We start from the raw sequence: 17,453 nt of genomic DNA on the forward strand, positions 1-17,453 counted from the left end.
AGAAAGAAAGAAAAGAAAAATGGAGCAGATATTTATTGAAATCTGCTAAACGCCTTCTATCCTTTCTTCCTTAGGGCTGCCTTAGGATGAGGGTGTTTGAGTCTTCTTTTGACCACAAGGAAGCTAAAAGGCTCAGACAGATTATGACACTTGCCTAGGGTCACACAACTAATAAGTGGCACAGCTCTCTCTCTAGACTACGCTGCCTCTTTCCAAAGATAAATAAGGCATAGAGAGCCCATGTTGACGGAGACATAAATAAGAAGTCTTTTGAGCTATGGATTTGAGAGTGGGGAGCCCACTCTCAAGTTGGAACCTCACTGAGAGTCCCATGGGAGACAATGACGATGACTTGGTCTGTGTTTTCCCAGCCCCTAGCATGGGTGGTGCAAACACAGCATAGGGCTGACTCAGAGCATGTTCATGGACCTTTGTTTAGGGTGTTGAGGCTGGAGTCAGGGGGCCTGCGACCAAGCTCTGACTCTGCCATGAACTTGCTGTGTGACCTTCAGCAAGTTGTTGGTTCCCTCTGTATGGAATCAGAGGGTTGGACTAGATGTCCTCCTAATCCTACAGGTCTGACATTTCAAGAGAAGATAAAATTGGCAAATAGCCTTTATATGATACAGCCCGAGGTGGGGCTTGGGTCGGAAATTGGATTTAGAGGATGCGTGTTGCACTTAAGGTCACGGCAGCTAGAAAAATTAAAAGCAATTCAAGGTGCGGCTGGGACTCACTGGCTCTCGCCACAGGTGAATTCCTGCCTGGCTCACCTAGTGCTTGAAGCCTCTGACCCTGGGGCTGGCTCAGGGGAGTGGTGGGTCAGAAGTGCCTAACCTCCCTTTCTGCCTGTTTCTCCTCCCAACTCCTCCACTGGCCCGAGCAGCTGGGCGGGGCCTGCCTGCTGGCCATCGGCATCTGGGTCATGGTGGACCCCACCGGCTTCCGGGAGATCGTGGCTGCCAATCCTCTGCTCCTCACGGGCGCCTACATCCTCCTGGCCATGGGGGGCCTGCTCTTTCTGCTCGGCTTCCTGGGCTGCTGCGGGGCCGTCCGTGAGAACAAGTGTCTGCTGCTATTTGTGAGTACCCCAGCCCCCACCCCATCCATGGGTGCTCTGAGGGGTGTCAGGGATTGGCTGCAGACTTCCAGGCCCTGCCTGGCTTCCATTCAGACCAGTGCTTCCCAAACTGGGGCGGGCTGTCAAAGCAGAAGGGATCATGGAGATGAGCACGTCCGACCCCACTCATTTGGTAGTCAATGGTCCTGAAACCCTGAGACATTCAGCAACTTGCCCAGAGTCCCATGGAGTTGGCAGCAGAGGGGATGATACAGACGCTAGGTCAGGGCCCCTGCAGTGCCTCAGGCTGCCTCTTCCCGTGCCTTTGGGACCTGTTTTCTCCCTGGGGCAGCCCTTCCTCTCTCCCACTTCACTTTGCTGCTTTCCTGCAGTCAATCCAGGACCCTTGGCTTAACAAACACCTAGTCTGTGTCCGCATGCCAGGAAACTCAGAATAAGGTTTGTGCCACATAGGTCCACCTCCAGGGGTGGGGCGGTCCCCAGCCTTTTCCATCTGCCTTGGTGGCCCCAGCTTCCAGAGCCTGCTTTTGCAGTGGGTGAGCTGGCCCAGATGGAGGAGGCCTTGGCATCCAGGTCTGAACAACCAGGTTTCTCCAAGGCATGGTCAGCTGAGAGCACTGACATTGACCTTGATGTTTTTCCACTTGCTTGCTATTAAAAACTCTAATATATAACTCCTTAGTAACATCGCTAAGATGCCTAGTGGATGAGGCCTTCCCCTTGTAGATATGCAATTCTGAAACGGTATGATATGGCCTCTGAAGGTTTCTTATTCATCAAGTAAGTAGCCCTTGAACTCCTATCATGCGCATGTAGTTCACTGGGTGCTGAAGATATGTCGGGGACCAGGAGTGATGGTCCCTTCCCTCACAGACAGGCACAGGGGAGGCAGCCGAGCCGTGCGGATGAGCTGGGCAGCAGGCAGGCCTGGTTTGAGCATACTCCCTGCTCCATCCCCTAAGGGTGCGCCTCCCATCTAGTTCCCCAACCTCCCAGAGCAGCCATGTCTTCTTGTTAAACGAGGGGGCCGACCAGCTCAGCTATAGATCACAGCCAAACCAGACAAGCAGTGGGCCTTCTCGTTCTCGAGTCTCCTGGATTCCCATGGGTGGTGGCGCTTGGGGCCTCCGCCTGCTTTCCTGTGCTGGGTGGATGGGTCTTCTCTAAGAGGTCCTGGACTTGGAGAACTTCTGGGCTGAGCCCAGTCCCGCTACAGGGTAAGTTAAAAACAGCCCTGTTTAGAGAAGCGTGGGTGTGTCTGGGTCAGCTTGCGGATGCTCCTCATGGGCGAATTCGTGGGCAGAGTTAAATGACAGGGAGAACTGGGCTGGTTGGCTGGGGGGCTCCCTTGCAAGGTTCTGTAGATAAGCCAGCACCAGCAGTGCTGGGAGGAGAGACCTGGCACCATACCTCCTCCCCAGACGAGAGCACACTGCACGGCCCCATTTGTGTCCCGGTGAGATGCTCCCCATCCAAAGGAAGTGAAGTCAGCTGCGAAATGAAGTGACAGGGAGCCTTGGGCCTATTTGTCCTTCAACAGCGCAAACACTGCAGACTTCATTTGAAGAGAAACAAAGAAAAACTTTGAGCGCCCCCTGGTGGACAATTCTCTACAGCTTGTCACGGTGCTCGCAGAAGTCTTGGCTGGGGAGCCCGAGGGGACTTTAAAAGGAGCTGGGATATGGGTCCCAGAACACACCCAGCCTCCCTTTCCCCCTCCTCACCTCGGCCCCCAGGGACTCATTCATTGTTAATGGGCTCGGCTCTGAAGCCAAGACAGGAAGCCAGGCTGGTGTTCTTGGCTGGGAGCAGGCTGGAGCGGCTCTAGTCTCCTCCAGTAAGTGGCTGCCTGCAAACCTGCCAGCCGCCCCAGGACGTCCTCCCTCCCGTGCTATGCGAGGCAGGACTGAGGCCCAGGGGTAGGAGATGTGTCCACGATCCTCCCGAGAGAGGTGATCCTGGCTGCCAGGCTGGGGGCCCTTCGACAAGGCCCGATGGCAGATCCTTCCCCTCCCCTCCCCACCCCCGCCTCTCTCCCTTTGTCCCCCTTCTTTCTGCCTATCTCTGTGTAGCTCCCTTTCCTCTCTGCCTCTGTCCTCCCCATCTCTGTCCTTTTTTTTTTTTCGAGACAGGGTCTCAGTCTGTGGCCCAAGCTGGTGTGCAGCAGTGTGATCTCAGCTCACTGCAGCCTCAACCTCCTAGCCTCAAGTGATCCTCCCACCTCAGCCCCCCGAGTAGCTGGGAACACAGGCACGTACTGTCACGCCCAGCTAATTTTTGTATTTTTTGTAGAAATAGGGTTTTGCCATGTTGCTCGGGCTGGTCTTGAACTCCTGGGCTCAAATGATCCACCGCCTCAGCCTCTCAGAGTGTTGGGATTCCAGGCGGGCACCACACACTTGGCCTTGTCTTTCTCTTGATCTCTGTTTTTATTCCTACGCCCTTTCCTTGTCCCTGTCCTGATCTCTCCCTCCCCGTTTCCCTGTCTCTCTCTCCACTTCCCCTGCTTGCCCTCCCCTCTCTAAGGCCCCGCCCACACAAGTCTGAGGTCACAGTGTGGGTCAGAGGCAAAGGACGCTTGGATCAAGGTCTTCTGGCTCCCAGACCAGGGCTATCCACAGGCTCCTAACCTGGAATGGACTCCGAAATTTACCTAAAATTATATGCAAAATGTTATGTTATGTCAGGTCCTGTGTATGTGTATTGTGTATACATGGATTGTGTGCATACTCATGTGTATGGGTACAGTGTGTATGTGCACGTGTGTTGTATGTGCATGTATGTTGTGTTCTATCGTGTGTGTTTGTGTGTACATGTGTGCATGGCTTTGTGCATATGTACACGTGCATGGGTGTTGTATGTGCATGGGTGTTACGCATGCATGGGTGTTACACGTGCATGGGCGTTACATGTGCATGGGTGTCATGCGTGCGTGGGTGCACATATATGTGCATGTGGACATGTGCCTGTGTGTGCACATGTGTGTTGTGTGTGCATGTGTGTTGTGTGCATGGGGGTTGGGGGGGTTCTGTGAGTGTTTCCAGAGAAAGGCACCAAAGTTTCTGGAAGGTTTTCAAAAAGGTTTATGCCCTAAAAAATAAGAAAAACCACTTCTCCCTTCCCGGCTGAACCTGGACCTAACTGTGTGGTGGTTCCAACCGAAGAGGGCATGGAGCCTCACCCCTGGCAGCTTCTGGGATCCTTCTAGAAGCCTTTCACTGCTTTCTCAGCCTGTCAGAAAGGAGAGAAGGCTTGTCTTGAGAGGGGCCAAAAGAGTGACTTTAGTCAGCCCAGGAAACCTGGCTCAAAGGTTCACAAAGCAAGGAGGCCTTGAGATGGGGCTGACTGTCCCCTTCCCTCTGCTCTGAGACTGAAGTCCTACAGGACCTGGGGACAATCAGTCTAATGACCAGACCACCTAATGATCAATTTATCTATCTAAAGGTCCATTTCCCAAATACTCGTGTTGATCAGTATTACAGCACTCACATGCAATAGGACAATTTCAGCCTCCTATTGAAAATTTGTGGCATCCCTTTTTCTCATTTGCTTACCTTTGGGTATTTCAAGGATTTTTTTAAGCCAACTTATTTAAAAATTCTAATTTTAAAAATATTTTATAATGAAGGCAAGCTCAACTGGAAAAAAGAACAGCAAAAAGAGATGAGTATATTCAAAAAAGATAAATGAGCTGAATTGTACATGCAGTATGTAAATTTGGTAAATATTTATTAGAAATGGGAACTGTGAGCAGACATTGCCTATAAGCAGATGGGTTAGAAAAGCCTGGAAATGTTCCCAACTAGACAACATAGCAGTTTCCTCCCCTTTGCTAATTTTTCCATCCTAAGGAAAGTGATGCAAATTAGAGGATCAGGAATGGCTGACAAATGTGTCCTTAGGCAAATGGGATGCAAACCCTGGGAAAGGCCTTGATGAGGGGAGCCCCAGGAATGGCTGGGTCCAGGGGAATTCCCCAAAGGACTTTAACACTGGTAAACTGTCTTAAGCAGGAGGACATTTTCATGCTGGAGAAGGGCGAGTTGGCAGAGGTGGCATTGTGACTGCCATGGGCACCTCAGCCTTGCACTTCGGTTCACAGGATTCACAGTCCCACATACTCAAGTCATGCCCAGGCCTTGTGCTTGGGGAGGCCCACTTCCTCCAGTCCACAGCTTCCCAGGTTTATTCTTATATCTCATCTCCTGATGCTTCAGCTCAATGGAAACTCCATGAAGATGGGGACCGAGTCTGCCTTGTATGCATTTATTTGCCAATACCTAGCACAGTGCCTGGCACAGAGCAGGTGCTCAGTAAACAGCCCCGGAGCCAAGGAACAGAGAGGAGGTGGTAGCAGAGGTTTGGCTAAGAGCATGGACTTTGGAGTCAGAAAAGCCCGGGCTCTAACTCCTGCTCTGTCATTTCCTGGCTGTATGACCTGGGGCTGGTCACTTAACCACTCTAAACCTTAGATTCCTCATATACAAAATGAGGATAATCATACTTCCTTCCCAGCCATAGTGTTGCATTCATGATCCAGTGGGAAATGCATGTTTTGCTTGGCTGTGTTTGTGGGATGCCTAAGCACTCTATAAATGGGAAACTAGAAGAATTGGTGCTGAGCCTCAGGAGGCTTTGCAGGCCATGTAGAAACCATAAGACCTCGGGGCTCCTGTGGCTTCCAGGGTAACATGGTGATGAGAGGCTGTGTTCTGCAATCAGAGTTCTTGGGGTGAAGTCCCAGAGGTACTGCCCACCAGCTATGCCAGCTTGGGCCGAGTACTGCTCCTCTCAGCCACAATCCCCTGTCAGTAAAATGGGGGTGTTGCTGATAATAGCATCTGTCTCACTAGATGAGAGGGCTTGATGAGATGATCCATGTAAGATCCGCAGTGTCTGGGTAGCAAGGACTCAGCAGGTAGCTATTGCTATTTTTCCAGAGCCGCCCACACCAGCACTTGTCTTCGGGAAGGATGTGCTTCCTCTGGGCTCTAAGTAACCATCTGAGCAGCTCTCACGTCATGCCGGTCTTGAGAGAAGCACCGCACCTGCATTACCTCGTGGAAGCCATGCACAGTCATCCTGGATGGCACACACACATCCCAGAGTGACGGGCACACAGAGTACACGAGGCCTGTGATCTGCTTCGTCCATTATTTATCACTGTCCAGGCCGAGGCTGGTGGGCACGCCAGCTCCAGCTCATTGCCGTGGATGGAAACCATTTCTGAGGCTGCTCCTTTTCAGCCTGGGGACCTGCCAGTGGCTCCAGTGAGAGGGCAGAGGGTGGGGAGGGGCTCTTCATAGAGGCCCCATGTAATGGAAGCGGATGGCCATCCATCACCAGCCAAATGGAAATGCCAAGACCCCTGCCAGCGGCCTCCGTCACTGTCACAGGGGAGGTGAGGCTGCAGAGGCAGAAAACATATCACTCAGCAGCCACTGAGCCCAGAGCCCCCCACCCTCCTGGAAATGAGAATTGTAGGAGTGGCAGAATGGACCATGGGCATTGTGACCTGGGGCACAGGAGGCTTCCCCCACCCCACCCTCATCATACTCTGCACTGGTTGGGGAACTCTGCTCCCTGACCTCAGCTGGAGGTCAGCCCCCTCTTCAGGAAGCACAGGAGCATCTGGCCTGGTGTCCCTCATCCAGATGTGCCAGCAGGCCACCCAGCAAACCTCAGCCAGGCAACCTGCTGACCTGTGGAGACAGACTCCTGGGCTCAGAAGAGAGTGACAGAGCAATCCCTGAGCCTCGCCCTGCATCAGGGAGCAGACACAGCCTGGCGCTCTGAAAAGGCAGCTGGGCCAGGAGGGGAGTGTTCTTTCTGCAAAGCTCCAAAGAGCTCTGCACCTGTGGAGTAGTCACTTCCCTTCTCCAGCTTCAGCTTCCTCAACTTCGAAAAGGGGAAACTACACAAAAAAGAGACCGTGAGAACAGCGTCCGGTGCCCGGCGGTCCCCTGTGAGAGCAGAAGCCTGTGTCGGAGCAGCTGGAGCCCAGTGAGACCTCAGGGGCTCAGGAGCCCATGGTGCATCTGAGGCTGGGGACAGAAGCCAGCCAGCAAAACGCAGGATTGAGGAGTGACACATCCCCGCCACGGGCTGGGCTGCTTTGCTGAAGCAAGGGGCTCTCTTTAGGTTTGGACACTTAAAAAACTAAAACCCACTTGCCAGGCCTCGGAGATGTTTTATGTCCGTGTGCTGAATGGACAGATTCTATACCCCTCCCGAGGCGCTCACTAAGGTGGACCCTGGCCCACACAGTTTGGAGAGGCCTCGGGACCTCTAGAAGGCAGCCGCTGTGGATGCTGAAGAATCAGGGAGGGAATTGGACTGGGGTCTCCCTGGGGTGGGGATAAAGTGACAGAAATCTTCCTCTGACCACAAGAGGCACATTCCAGGAGAGAGACACCTGAAGGTATTGTCAGCAACCCACAGAGCATCTGCGAGGAGGCCAGTGCATCACCAGGAGCCGGGCCTCGGAGGCCACAGAGGATCCTGCTCGTGGCCCACATTCACTCCCCTTCTGCACATGAGAGCCCAATGCCAAGCTCTGCTTGGCTCATTTCCAACAGGGGAAATGCTTTCACATGCCTCGTGATTCCCCACGGGGAATCCCCAGAAGTGGGTCTCCACATCCCCATTTCTCTGGCAAGAAAACTGAGGCTGGAAGGGGTTTGTATGAGTGGTTGTCCCATGACACACGAGGACAGACAAGGCGGGCCCTGAGGTGTCCTGACTTGAAGCCCAACACCCTTTGCCTCCTTCCAGCCTGGCACATCGGGGGCAGGCAGGCAGGCAGGCAGTCCTAATGACTGGGACCCCAGAGAGCAGGTCTGGCTGCTGCCTGGGTGCCTGGGAGGGCATGGAAGAACCAGTCTCTGTGTGTGCCAGAGATAAAGTCCTCTGCTGGTGGTTTCCAGATAGGGTGACAACGGACTTTGTCAAGGGCACCAGCTATGCTGAGTAATGAAGGCAAAGCCAGTTTCTTCTATTGACAGCTCTCAGCCCAAAGGAAACCACACAATGACCAGGGCCGGTGATGTGGCAGATCACAGGGCCTTCATGGCGAGTGCTCCACCCCGGCTCATTCATCCATCTAAGAGTCCTGCACCAACACCTGTGCTGACCCAGGCATCCAAGCAGGCAGCGTGCTGAGTGACAGCCCCTGTGCTAAGGCCGTGCGGGCACCTCTGTTAGGCACTGTGGTGCGGGGGAGCCCAGGAGAGGGAGGGTTCTCCCTGCTTAGGGAAGTCAGGAAAGGCTTCTCACCAGGAGAGGGGCTGAGGCTTCACCTGATCTGGAGAAATGAGGAACTGGTGGGCAAGGAAGGGCAGTGCCTTCCTGGCAGAGGTAACAGAGCCTGTGAGGTCCCCGAAATGAGGGGCACTGTGGTTCATTCAGGGAACATCAAATTCAGTGAGTGGAGCAGAAGACTGTGTTAGATACCAAACTCCTGGCCCATGGGTTTTGAGATTTGGTAGTCATACCACCTTCCCTCCAATCTTATTCCTTGGGTTTTGGCTGAAGGTCAATGTGACCTCCCCACTTCCATGGGAACCAGAGGCAGTGGGGCAGGGAGAGGTGGCCCTGGGGCTGGCAGGGTGGGGAAATCCAGCTGGGGATCCCCAAGGCACTCAGGATTCTCGCAGCCCGTACAACCTACCCAGAAGGAAATTTACCCAGAGTGGGCTCAAACGGGTTTCATCAGCGATCTCCTTCCAGGGTGGCTGAGTAGGGTTGTTCAGGTTGCACACTGTACAAGGGGCCTCTCTAAGGGTACCATTTGCATGGAAGGTATATATTTGTTTATTCTTTTCATATTTTGATCACAATCCTGTTGACTCCAAGGAGGAATCACTGGTGTGTTTGTTATGAAAAATGTCTGATAGCAGTGGAGTGCCTTAATCTTACAAAATGAGTATACTGCGTCACTGGTGTGACAGATGGACGGATGCATTGGCCAGTGGCCACCCCATCCCCTGCCTGCCCTCTGGGCTCACAAGGCTGTTCCTCTCCCTGCAGTTCTTCCTGTTCATCCTGATCATCTTCCTGGCAGAGCTCTCAGCAGCCATCCTGGCCTTCATCTTCAGGGAAAATGTACGTATCAGGCCCCAAGCTTTCCTGCCTCCTGCTATCAGCAAGGGGTTGGTGGCCATTCAGGTCTGGCTCCTCCCCTCCTTGAAGGGTCTCAGAGAGTGGGCAGCCTCTCATCTGGCACTTCCAGCCCAAGTCATGGCCCCACCCGCCTGGCAAGGCCCCGCAGACCAGGGAGAGACCCCAGTAAGCCTGTTCCTGCAAGGGCTTTTCTCCGCTCCCAAAGCATCTGGTACAACCCCATACCTTATTCTGGAAACATCCCTTCCAAACCTTGCCTGGTAACGGCCCAGTGATAGCAAGACAGTCAGAATAGTCGGAGAGGCTGGAATGTAGGAGCACAGGGCAGACTGCTCTCGGAGGAGGCCCTGGCTGGTATCCTCCTGGGTACCTTGGCCCCACAAGCCACCAAGTTCCAGAGGCTACAGGCAGCTGGGGTGCCAGCTGCCTCCCCTGAGTTGACCAGAGCCAGGCACCATAGCCAAAGGGAGACTGGGGCGGGGGGTTGGAGAAAGATGGGAGGGGAGGAGGGGCAATGGGGCAGGAGACACAAAATGGCCCTGGGGTAGAGGAGGCGGGCGGGGAGGGTAGCCAGCACGGAGCAGTGGAGGAGGCCACCACAGCCTGTGAGCAGACAATGGTGCCCAGATGGTCTCCTCTGCTGGGCACCACCCAGGGCCCTAGCCTTTGACTGCAGCAGGAGGGAAGGAGAATATTTTGGGAGTAGGAGAAACTGTGGAGTACTCCTCTGGAAACTGATGTACAAAGACTTCCTGCCCGGTCCTGTAGCTTCTTCAGGCCCTGGGACCCAGGGCATCTGCTTGGCTCTGTCTGGGGAACAGCTCAGGTGGAAGGGGTGGGGTGAGGTGCAAACTCCCCACCCAGACAAGCCCTCCCTCTGGGCAGAGCTGCAGGTGGAGTGAGGTCCTCAGCGTGCCCTGACCTCGGCTCCACCGAGATGTGCATGTGTATGGGCTTCCTTTCTCCACTGGGGATAAGAAGACTGCCCCAAGTTGGTGGTTTAGGAGAATCCCAGGGGACCTGGCACCAGGATGCAGAGCCCCTAGCTCTCATTCCCCCAACTCCCAAGCAGGTGGATGGAGAGACGATGGAGGGTGGGGGCTGCACCCAACTGCCAGGCCTAAGCCCATCTTCTCCCTCTGCCCCCAGCTCACCCGAGAATTCTTCACCAAGGAGCTCACCAAGCACTACCAGGGCAATAACGACACAGACGTCTTCTCCGCCACCTGGAACTCGGTCATGATCACAGTGAGTGACGCCCCAGAGATGCTATGAACATTCAGAGCCACGATGCCCAGTGTTCACATGCCCACGCCAGGCATCAGTAATCAATCCAGGCACTCTCCCATTGATCACAGACCTGGCCTTGGAATCACCATCCACGCAGCATTCCAGGCAGCCATGCCACTTGATCACAGTCCCTACTCGGGATGAAACCTGTTTGCTATCCCTGTCTTGGGTCCCCAAGCAATGGTCATTATGATGATGATAATAACCACAGCAACTGTTTATGGATGGCTAAGCGCCTGGTGAGGTAGGAATTGTTACTGCCACCTCTGTTATAGAGATGAGGACACTGAAGGCCCAGAGAAGCTGAGTGGCTTTCCCATGGTCACACAGTAGTGACAGGTGGAGCCCGCCCACACCCAGTCTTCTGATGCCACTCCTTTGCAGAGGCTGTATGTCCTTCTCTGTCCCCGCCCCTGTGTCCTCCTCCTGCCCACCAGAACCTTCTCTGGGATCTCCCCCTAGTTTGGTTGCTGCGGGGTCAACGGGCCTGAAGACTTTAAGTTTGCATCTGTGTTTCGGCTCCTGACCCTGGATAGTGAAGAGGTGCCGGAGGCCTGCTGCCGGAGGGAACCCCAAAGTCGGGACGGGGTCCTGCTGAGCCGGGAGGAGTGCCTCCTGGGAAGGAGCCTATTCCTAAACAAGCAGGTACTGGCCCTGTTCTCCAGACAGGGGAGTGGGTCTATCGGGATTTGGGTGGCCAGAGCTGGGTGGGAGGCGCTATCACCCCAGAGGGTCCGAAGCTACCTGAGGAATCCCAGGGAAGTGTTGGCCATGATATGGGATGCCTGCACCTGAGCAGGGGCTGATGGAGGCTCTCTGTCCAAGCCCCTGAGATCCAACCAAAATGGGGAAGGATGACAGTGGCAGATGGTCTGCCGCTGGAGTGGGCATTCAGGCTGGGGCTAAGGGGTGAGTAGGAGTTTCCCGATGTTTCCTGAGTTTCTGATAATGCAGGTCCAAAGGGAGGGAGGGGGACAGAACCAGAATTGCACAGTGGGGGGCCCTTCTTAGCCATGCACTGTATTTTGGAGGAAGCTCTTATTTGCCATGTGGGGCGCCCTAAGGGAGCAAGGTCTCCTTGACCTGACTCTCCAAGGTCAGAGAAGCTCCTAGACTTTTCAGGTTCTCTTGCAACCTGAGGACTTCCTCGCAGCCTTGGAAGAAACCCTTTCCCTTCCTGCACGTGCCATTTCTAGGGAAGACAAGCGCCTGGCTTTGTGTGCCTCCTGCCCACACACCCTTATGAGTTCACAATGCCCTTGCTCTTAATCCCCTTCTTCCCACTGACCAGCCCCCACTCTGCCAGTGTGGGCGTGTGACCAGGCTAGGCAGGAGGAGAGGGAGGGAGAGGGCGAGGGTGATCTAAGCCTGGGCCCCAGCCCCCTTGCTTGAGTAGGACTTTAACGAGGGTCTCATGGAGAGTTCCAGATGCAAGAGACACAGCAGGGGACAGGAGACAAGGCCCCTGTTCCTGCGAGGCTCACGATCTCATTAGAGGACGCGCAAGATGAACAAGCAGCAAACTAACGAGAAGTAATCATTTCACATGGTCATGATTACTGCGAAGAAATAAAACCAGATGAGGGGCTAGAATGGGCCTTGGGTGGGGGCTCAAGGCAGAACTTGCAAAGCCCCAGAGGAGGTGACAATGAGCAGAGGCCTGGGTCCTGGGGCTCTGGCGGGCCCTTTCCAGCCTCAGCTCTGCCCCAGGAACTCAGCCCCTCTGGCCCTGGCACCTCCCCATGGATTCCTGAGGCCCTGAGGGCCACATTCTCTCTGTCCCTCATCACCCTGCCTTCCTGCATTGGGGGAAAGAGGCTCAATAGAGAAATGAGGGCCCTGAGTTGAGGCTACTGTGGACGTGGGGCAGAGAGACCTGCCGTGGGGAGCAGCTGCAGGGCGGGGAGGGGAGTTTCAGGCTTCCATGGCAGGCAGGGGTGGGCTGGTAACTGCTGCGTTGCCTTCGCCAAGACACCCTCTCTGGACCTCAGATTCCATATGTTGGCAGAGGCTGCTGGCTGCCCCCCACGATCCATTCACCCCTACTCTCTTGGGAAGGGAATGGTTATCACACCCCATGACCACCAGCTAGAGGCTGCACTTCCCAGCCTGCCTTGCAGCTAGACCATGTAACCGAGTTCTGGCTAACGGGAGGTGAGCAGAGGTGATTTGTGCAACTTGAGTCACATCCTTAAGAGAAAGTGCTGTGCCCACCCCTCCTTTTTTCTCTGGCTAGGACTTGGCAGAGGGAGGTGGCCCCTAGGATGGCAGAGCATCCAGAGAGAAGGAGCCCGGGCCACGTACAGTTCCATGGCATACAGCGGCCACCATAGCGTGGGGTTTATGTGAAAGACCAGTGAATTTCTAACTTGGTGAAGGAGCTGTCGTTTGAGATGCCCGTTGCCAACAGCCAAACTTAGAACCTTTTAATGCTACTTGTAAGTTTTCAGGAGGCTTCCCATGGGCCCCATTCCCCGCATCAGATGTGCTTCCCATTTCTGGACTCATCCTCCGTTAGGATGTCTCCTTTCCTCTCCTGGGCATGTCTTTAAAATCGGAGCTCATCAGAGAGGTCCCTGCACAGCCACATTCATTCTTTCCAGTGACTCTGTTGTTCCTGAGGGTCTGAGAGTGGCTCCTGGGGTTTCTTTGCTGAGACATTCATGTCCCTCCTAGGCATTTCTTCCCGTTAAAAACCTGCTGCTGTGGAACTGTCTCTATTTGTCTTTTCCTCCAAAGCCCCGTTGCTTAAAGCCCAGGATGCATTTTTTTTTTTTTTTTTTTTTTTTTTTTTGAGACTGAGTCTCGCTCTGTCGCTCAGGCTGGAGTGCAATGGCACAATCCTGGCTCACTGCAACCTCCACCTCCAGGGTTCAAGTGTTTCTCCCACCTCAACCTCTCAAGTAGCTGGGACTACAGGCACGTGCCACCATACTCAGCTAATTTTTGTATTTTTTGGTAGAGACCGGCATTTCACCATGTTGTCCAGGCTGGTCTCAAACTCCCGACCTCAAATGATCCACCCTCTTGGCCTCCCAAAGTGCTGGGATTACAGGCATGAACCACCATGTCCGGCCCTAGGATACATTTCTGACTTTGCTGGCAGGCCCATGGCAAGGATCTGGGAAGAGTTGAGTTCACTGTGGGGGTTGGGGTGGGGGTGAGGTGTGCAGGGATGCATGGCGTGGCCACAGGGACATCCTAGTTGCTCTGTGGCCCCCTGGTCCACATTGGTGGTGGACCTGGGTAGACAGGGGGCTTTTATACTGGTGCCAGTGAGAAAGGACAGCAGGTAAGACCAGGGTGATGGCGGTAAAGACAGAGAGGTGTGTGGATCTGAGAAATGTTGAGGAGGCAAAATCTACCAGCCTTCGTGATGGGTCCTCATTGGAGGAGGGGCAGGAGGAGGTGCTGAGTGACTGGCTTCTGGTTTGGGGACGATCTTGCATTCAGTCTGGGGCATGTTGCGTCTAAGAAACCTTTGGAGGCCAGGCGCGGTGGCTCACGCCTGTAATCCCAACACTTTGGGAGGCCGAGGCGGGCAGATCACCTGATGTCAGGAGTTTGAGATCAGCCCAGCCAACACGGAGAAACCCCGTCTCTACTAAAAATACAAAAATTAGCCTGGCATGGTGGCATGTGCCTATAATCCCAGCTACTTGGGAGGCTGAGGCAGGAGAATCACTTGAACCCGGGAGGCGGAGGTTGCGGTGAGCTGAGATCGTGCCACTGCGCTTCAGCCTGGGCGGCACAGTGAGACTCCATCTCAAAAAAAAGAAAAAAAGAAGCCTTTGGAACAGCTGAGCAGAGGTGTCCAGTGGGCAGCTGGGTGTATGGGGTGGAGCTGGAGGGGTCGGTGCTGGAGATGTACGTGTGGGAAGCATTGCGTGTGGGTGACCCATTGTGGTGGCAACCAGGCCTGGCTGCCCCTCATCAGATTAGGTGGGTGGTGACTGTGGGTGGCAGCAGGGGGCGGGGGATGTGACCACCCAGCAGAGAGGGAGGATGGCACTAGCAACAGCCCACATGGTTAGAAGACTCATAGTCTGTGGTGGCAGGCTGGGGAGAGGCTCCCCGCCATGTGTCTCACCGGGTGGTGACAGGGGAAACCGTCACGGGGTGGAGATGGTGGGTGGTGGTGAAGCAATCTCCAGGTGTGTAGATGTAAGCTCTGGGCTACAGCCAGGGCCTGGCCCACAGGAGGGAGAACCCAGCCGCTCATGCCAGCCCCCCTTCCCTTAAGCACAGAGGAAAGACCGGGAATTTGGAATCCTCAGTGTAAATCCCGGCTTCCCTTCCTCGTGTGTGATCTTAAACAAGTTAGCCACTGCTCCTCCCTCCCTTTTCTTGTGGGTAAAATGCAGGTAAGACCCCTCCTCCCCGAGGGCTGTAATGAGATCAAGTGAGATAGAGCCCACGAGGCCCTAGCAAAGTTATCAAGAGAGCAGACACTCATTCAGAGTGGGTGGTGGCATCCTGTCCATGCCCCAACCTCCCCAGGGGTGTCTCTGTTCCTGGGAAGCTTCCATTGGGCAACCTGGGCTGCTTGGTTGAGTCCAGGGGCCTGAAGGGTCTTTGGTGCCAAAGCCTGATAGGGGAAGATGAGCTGTCAAGGCCCAGGTGCCACACAGCAGGGCTCAGCTTCCCTCTGCTGGACAAGGTCCCCGGCTTCTTGCCAGTTTCCCCGGGTGAGGCATGTCAAAGTCAATTTCATGCTCTGGAAGAGATGTGCTGCTTCTCCTGTCCCCTTCTGGGTGGGTGTGTGTGTGTGTGTGTGTGTGTGTGTGTGTGTGTGATTGTATTGCAGTGACACCCAACTCTATGCTCAGACACTTTCCATCACTCAGGATATGCTAAGAGCGCCACAGAGAGACAGACGGTAATCCTTGGTAATCCTAACAGGCATTGAGATTGAGAGCTTGCTACTTGCCAACACTCTTCCTAGTGCCTTACCTTCAGTATCTCATTTTATCCTCACAGCAATCCCATGAGGTAATCTACATGGCCCCATTGTACAGATGGGGCAACTGAGGCATAGGGAGAGGAAGTAAATAGCCCAAGGTCGCACAGCAAGCCAGTGGCAGCGCTGGCTGGGACCCCAGGCAGCCAGGCCCTAAGGACCATTGCCAGATACCACTCTCCTGGGCCATTGCTGTTCCCTGTCCGGGAAACCCCTCGAAGAGTTCACAAACCCAGTGTGTGTGTTGGGGCTGCAGGAGGTGGGATTATGTCCCTGTGGCTGGCAGGCATGTGGAACACTGAGGGGATGATGGGAGGGCCGAGGCATCCCCTGCCAGGGCTGATCCCAAAACTATACAACTCACCTCTCTTTCCTTGCTCGCAGAGCAGGTTAGTTTTTCTGCTGTTATAGTTCTGCATTTTAGGGTTCTAATGCTTCAAAATCGCTTCACATGGGAGGGGGGAGGGATAGCATTAGGAGATATACCTAATGTAAATGACGAGTTAATGGGTGCAGCACACCAACATGGCACATGGATACATATGTAACAAACCTGCACGTTGTGCACATGTACCCTAGAACTTAAAGTATAATTTTTAAAAAACTCGCTTAACAAAGGATTTGGGGCTCCAACATGGGTCTGCTGGCAGATCCAGGATGGACCCTGGGCCTCACTGAATGGAGGGCCAGCCCTGAACGGCCCCCAGCCACACTGATGTCCTGGCCTGGCCTGGCCTGGGGTAGGAACCCCTGGGTTGCCCTTAGGGCTCCATCCCAGTCATACAGCCCTTAACTGGGCTCCCAGTGCCACAGCAGAGACAAGGCCTGAAGGTTCAATTAAGACCTTTTCTCCTTGTCATCTCTGGGCTTGAGGTCTTTCAAAGCCTGGCCACAGCCTGGTCACTAGAAATTACCTTGGGTATCGTCCTATAATGCTGATACCTGGGCTCCACGCCAGACCCACTGATCCACTGTTGTGGGGTGAGGTCTTGGCATCTGCATTGCCAACCACTTCCCCGATTATTCCCATGCACACTCAGTCCTGAGAGTATCATGGACCCAGATCGTCGTGCCGGTGGGGTCTGTTTCTATCTGGGTATGTCCTGTTTGCTCCATGGGGCTCCAGGGAGGGCTTCTGGGGGACTTCCCTGCCCAGCTCCTGGTCAGCCTCCAGGCAGGTACTAGGACACCACCTGGCCACTAGTCCCAGATCAGGCCCTGCTGTCCACCTGCCTGGGTGCAGCCTCAGTCCTACTTTTGGCCAAAGGGGCTGGGCTTCTGCACGATGGACAAGAGAAGTGAGCATGTCAGCACCCAAGAATCCCCGGTCTCAACAGAGCCCAGAAATAGCAACCGTCACCCAAAAAGGGCTGGGCATGATCTCTCCACCCCCATCTGGGGATTTGTTCCCTTGCAGGTTCTCAGCCTGGGCCCAAAGAATATGCAGGCTCCTATAAAGGAAGGAAAGTTCTCCCACTTTGAAAATACGTGTCATTCAAAGCAAGTACCATGCATCAGTCTCTGTGGTCAGCATGGGGGAGGGGAGAGTTATGAACATGAAAATGACAGAGGTGTGAGGTGCTTAGGGTCAGAGGGGGCAGCAGCCATGGACTGGCAGCTCCTGGCTTGGCACTAGCTTGCTTTTCCCTATCTCTATCTATCTATCTCGATCTTGATCTCGATCTCTGTCTCTGTCTCAGTTTATGTATCTCTAGGATTGCTTAAGAAAGCAGTAAGATCATGGGAATTAAGTCCAGGGCCTGTGGACTGGGCTGGTTCAGAAAGCTGCCCGAAGGAGGTGGCATGCGAGCAGGGATTTGAAGGCTGGGCTGTGTTTCCTTGGGGAAGTGGCCGAAAACCAAAACACCTTCTGCAGCCAGGCAGGTCACGAGGAACAGTAGAGCGAGTGGGTGTGAAACAATAGGGAATTGTGCAGGGGAGAGGGGTGGAGTGCTGTGGATCCCCAGGGACCACCTGTTGGCACCCGAAGGCAGCAGCTGC

General features: G+C 54.4%; 1 protein-coding gene across 6 annotated transcripts in view; it reads left to right on the forward strand.

The window, feature by feature from the left end:
* Positions 1-17,453, forward strand: part of TSPAN18 (tetraspanin 18) — a 205,648-nt gene that overhangs the window by 182,047 nt on the left and 6,148 nt on the right. For all 6 annotated transcript variants that reach the window (XM_001159889.7, XM_009460282.5, XM_009460283.5 and 3 more), the window contains 4 exons: positions 887-1,081; positions 9,110-9,184; positions 10,352-10,450; positions 10,955-11,137. In XM_001159889.7, the coding sequence (XP_001159889.2) occupies positions 887-1,081; positions 9,110-9,184; positions 10,352-10,450; positions 10,955-11,137 (552 nt within the window). The remainder of the gene's footprint in view (positions 1-886; positions 1,082-9,109; positions 9,185-10,351; positions 10,451-10,954; positions 11,138-17,453) is intronic.

Source organism: Pan troglodytes, chromosome 9, assembly GCF_028858775.2.
Source record: "Pan troglodytes isolate AG18354 chromosome 9, NHGRI_mPanTro3-v2.0_pri, whole genome shotgun sequence".
Lineage (NCBI taxonomy): Eukaryota > Metazoa > Chordata > Mammalia > Primates > Hominidae > Pan > Pan troglodytes.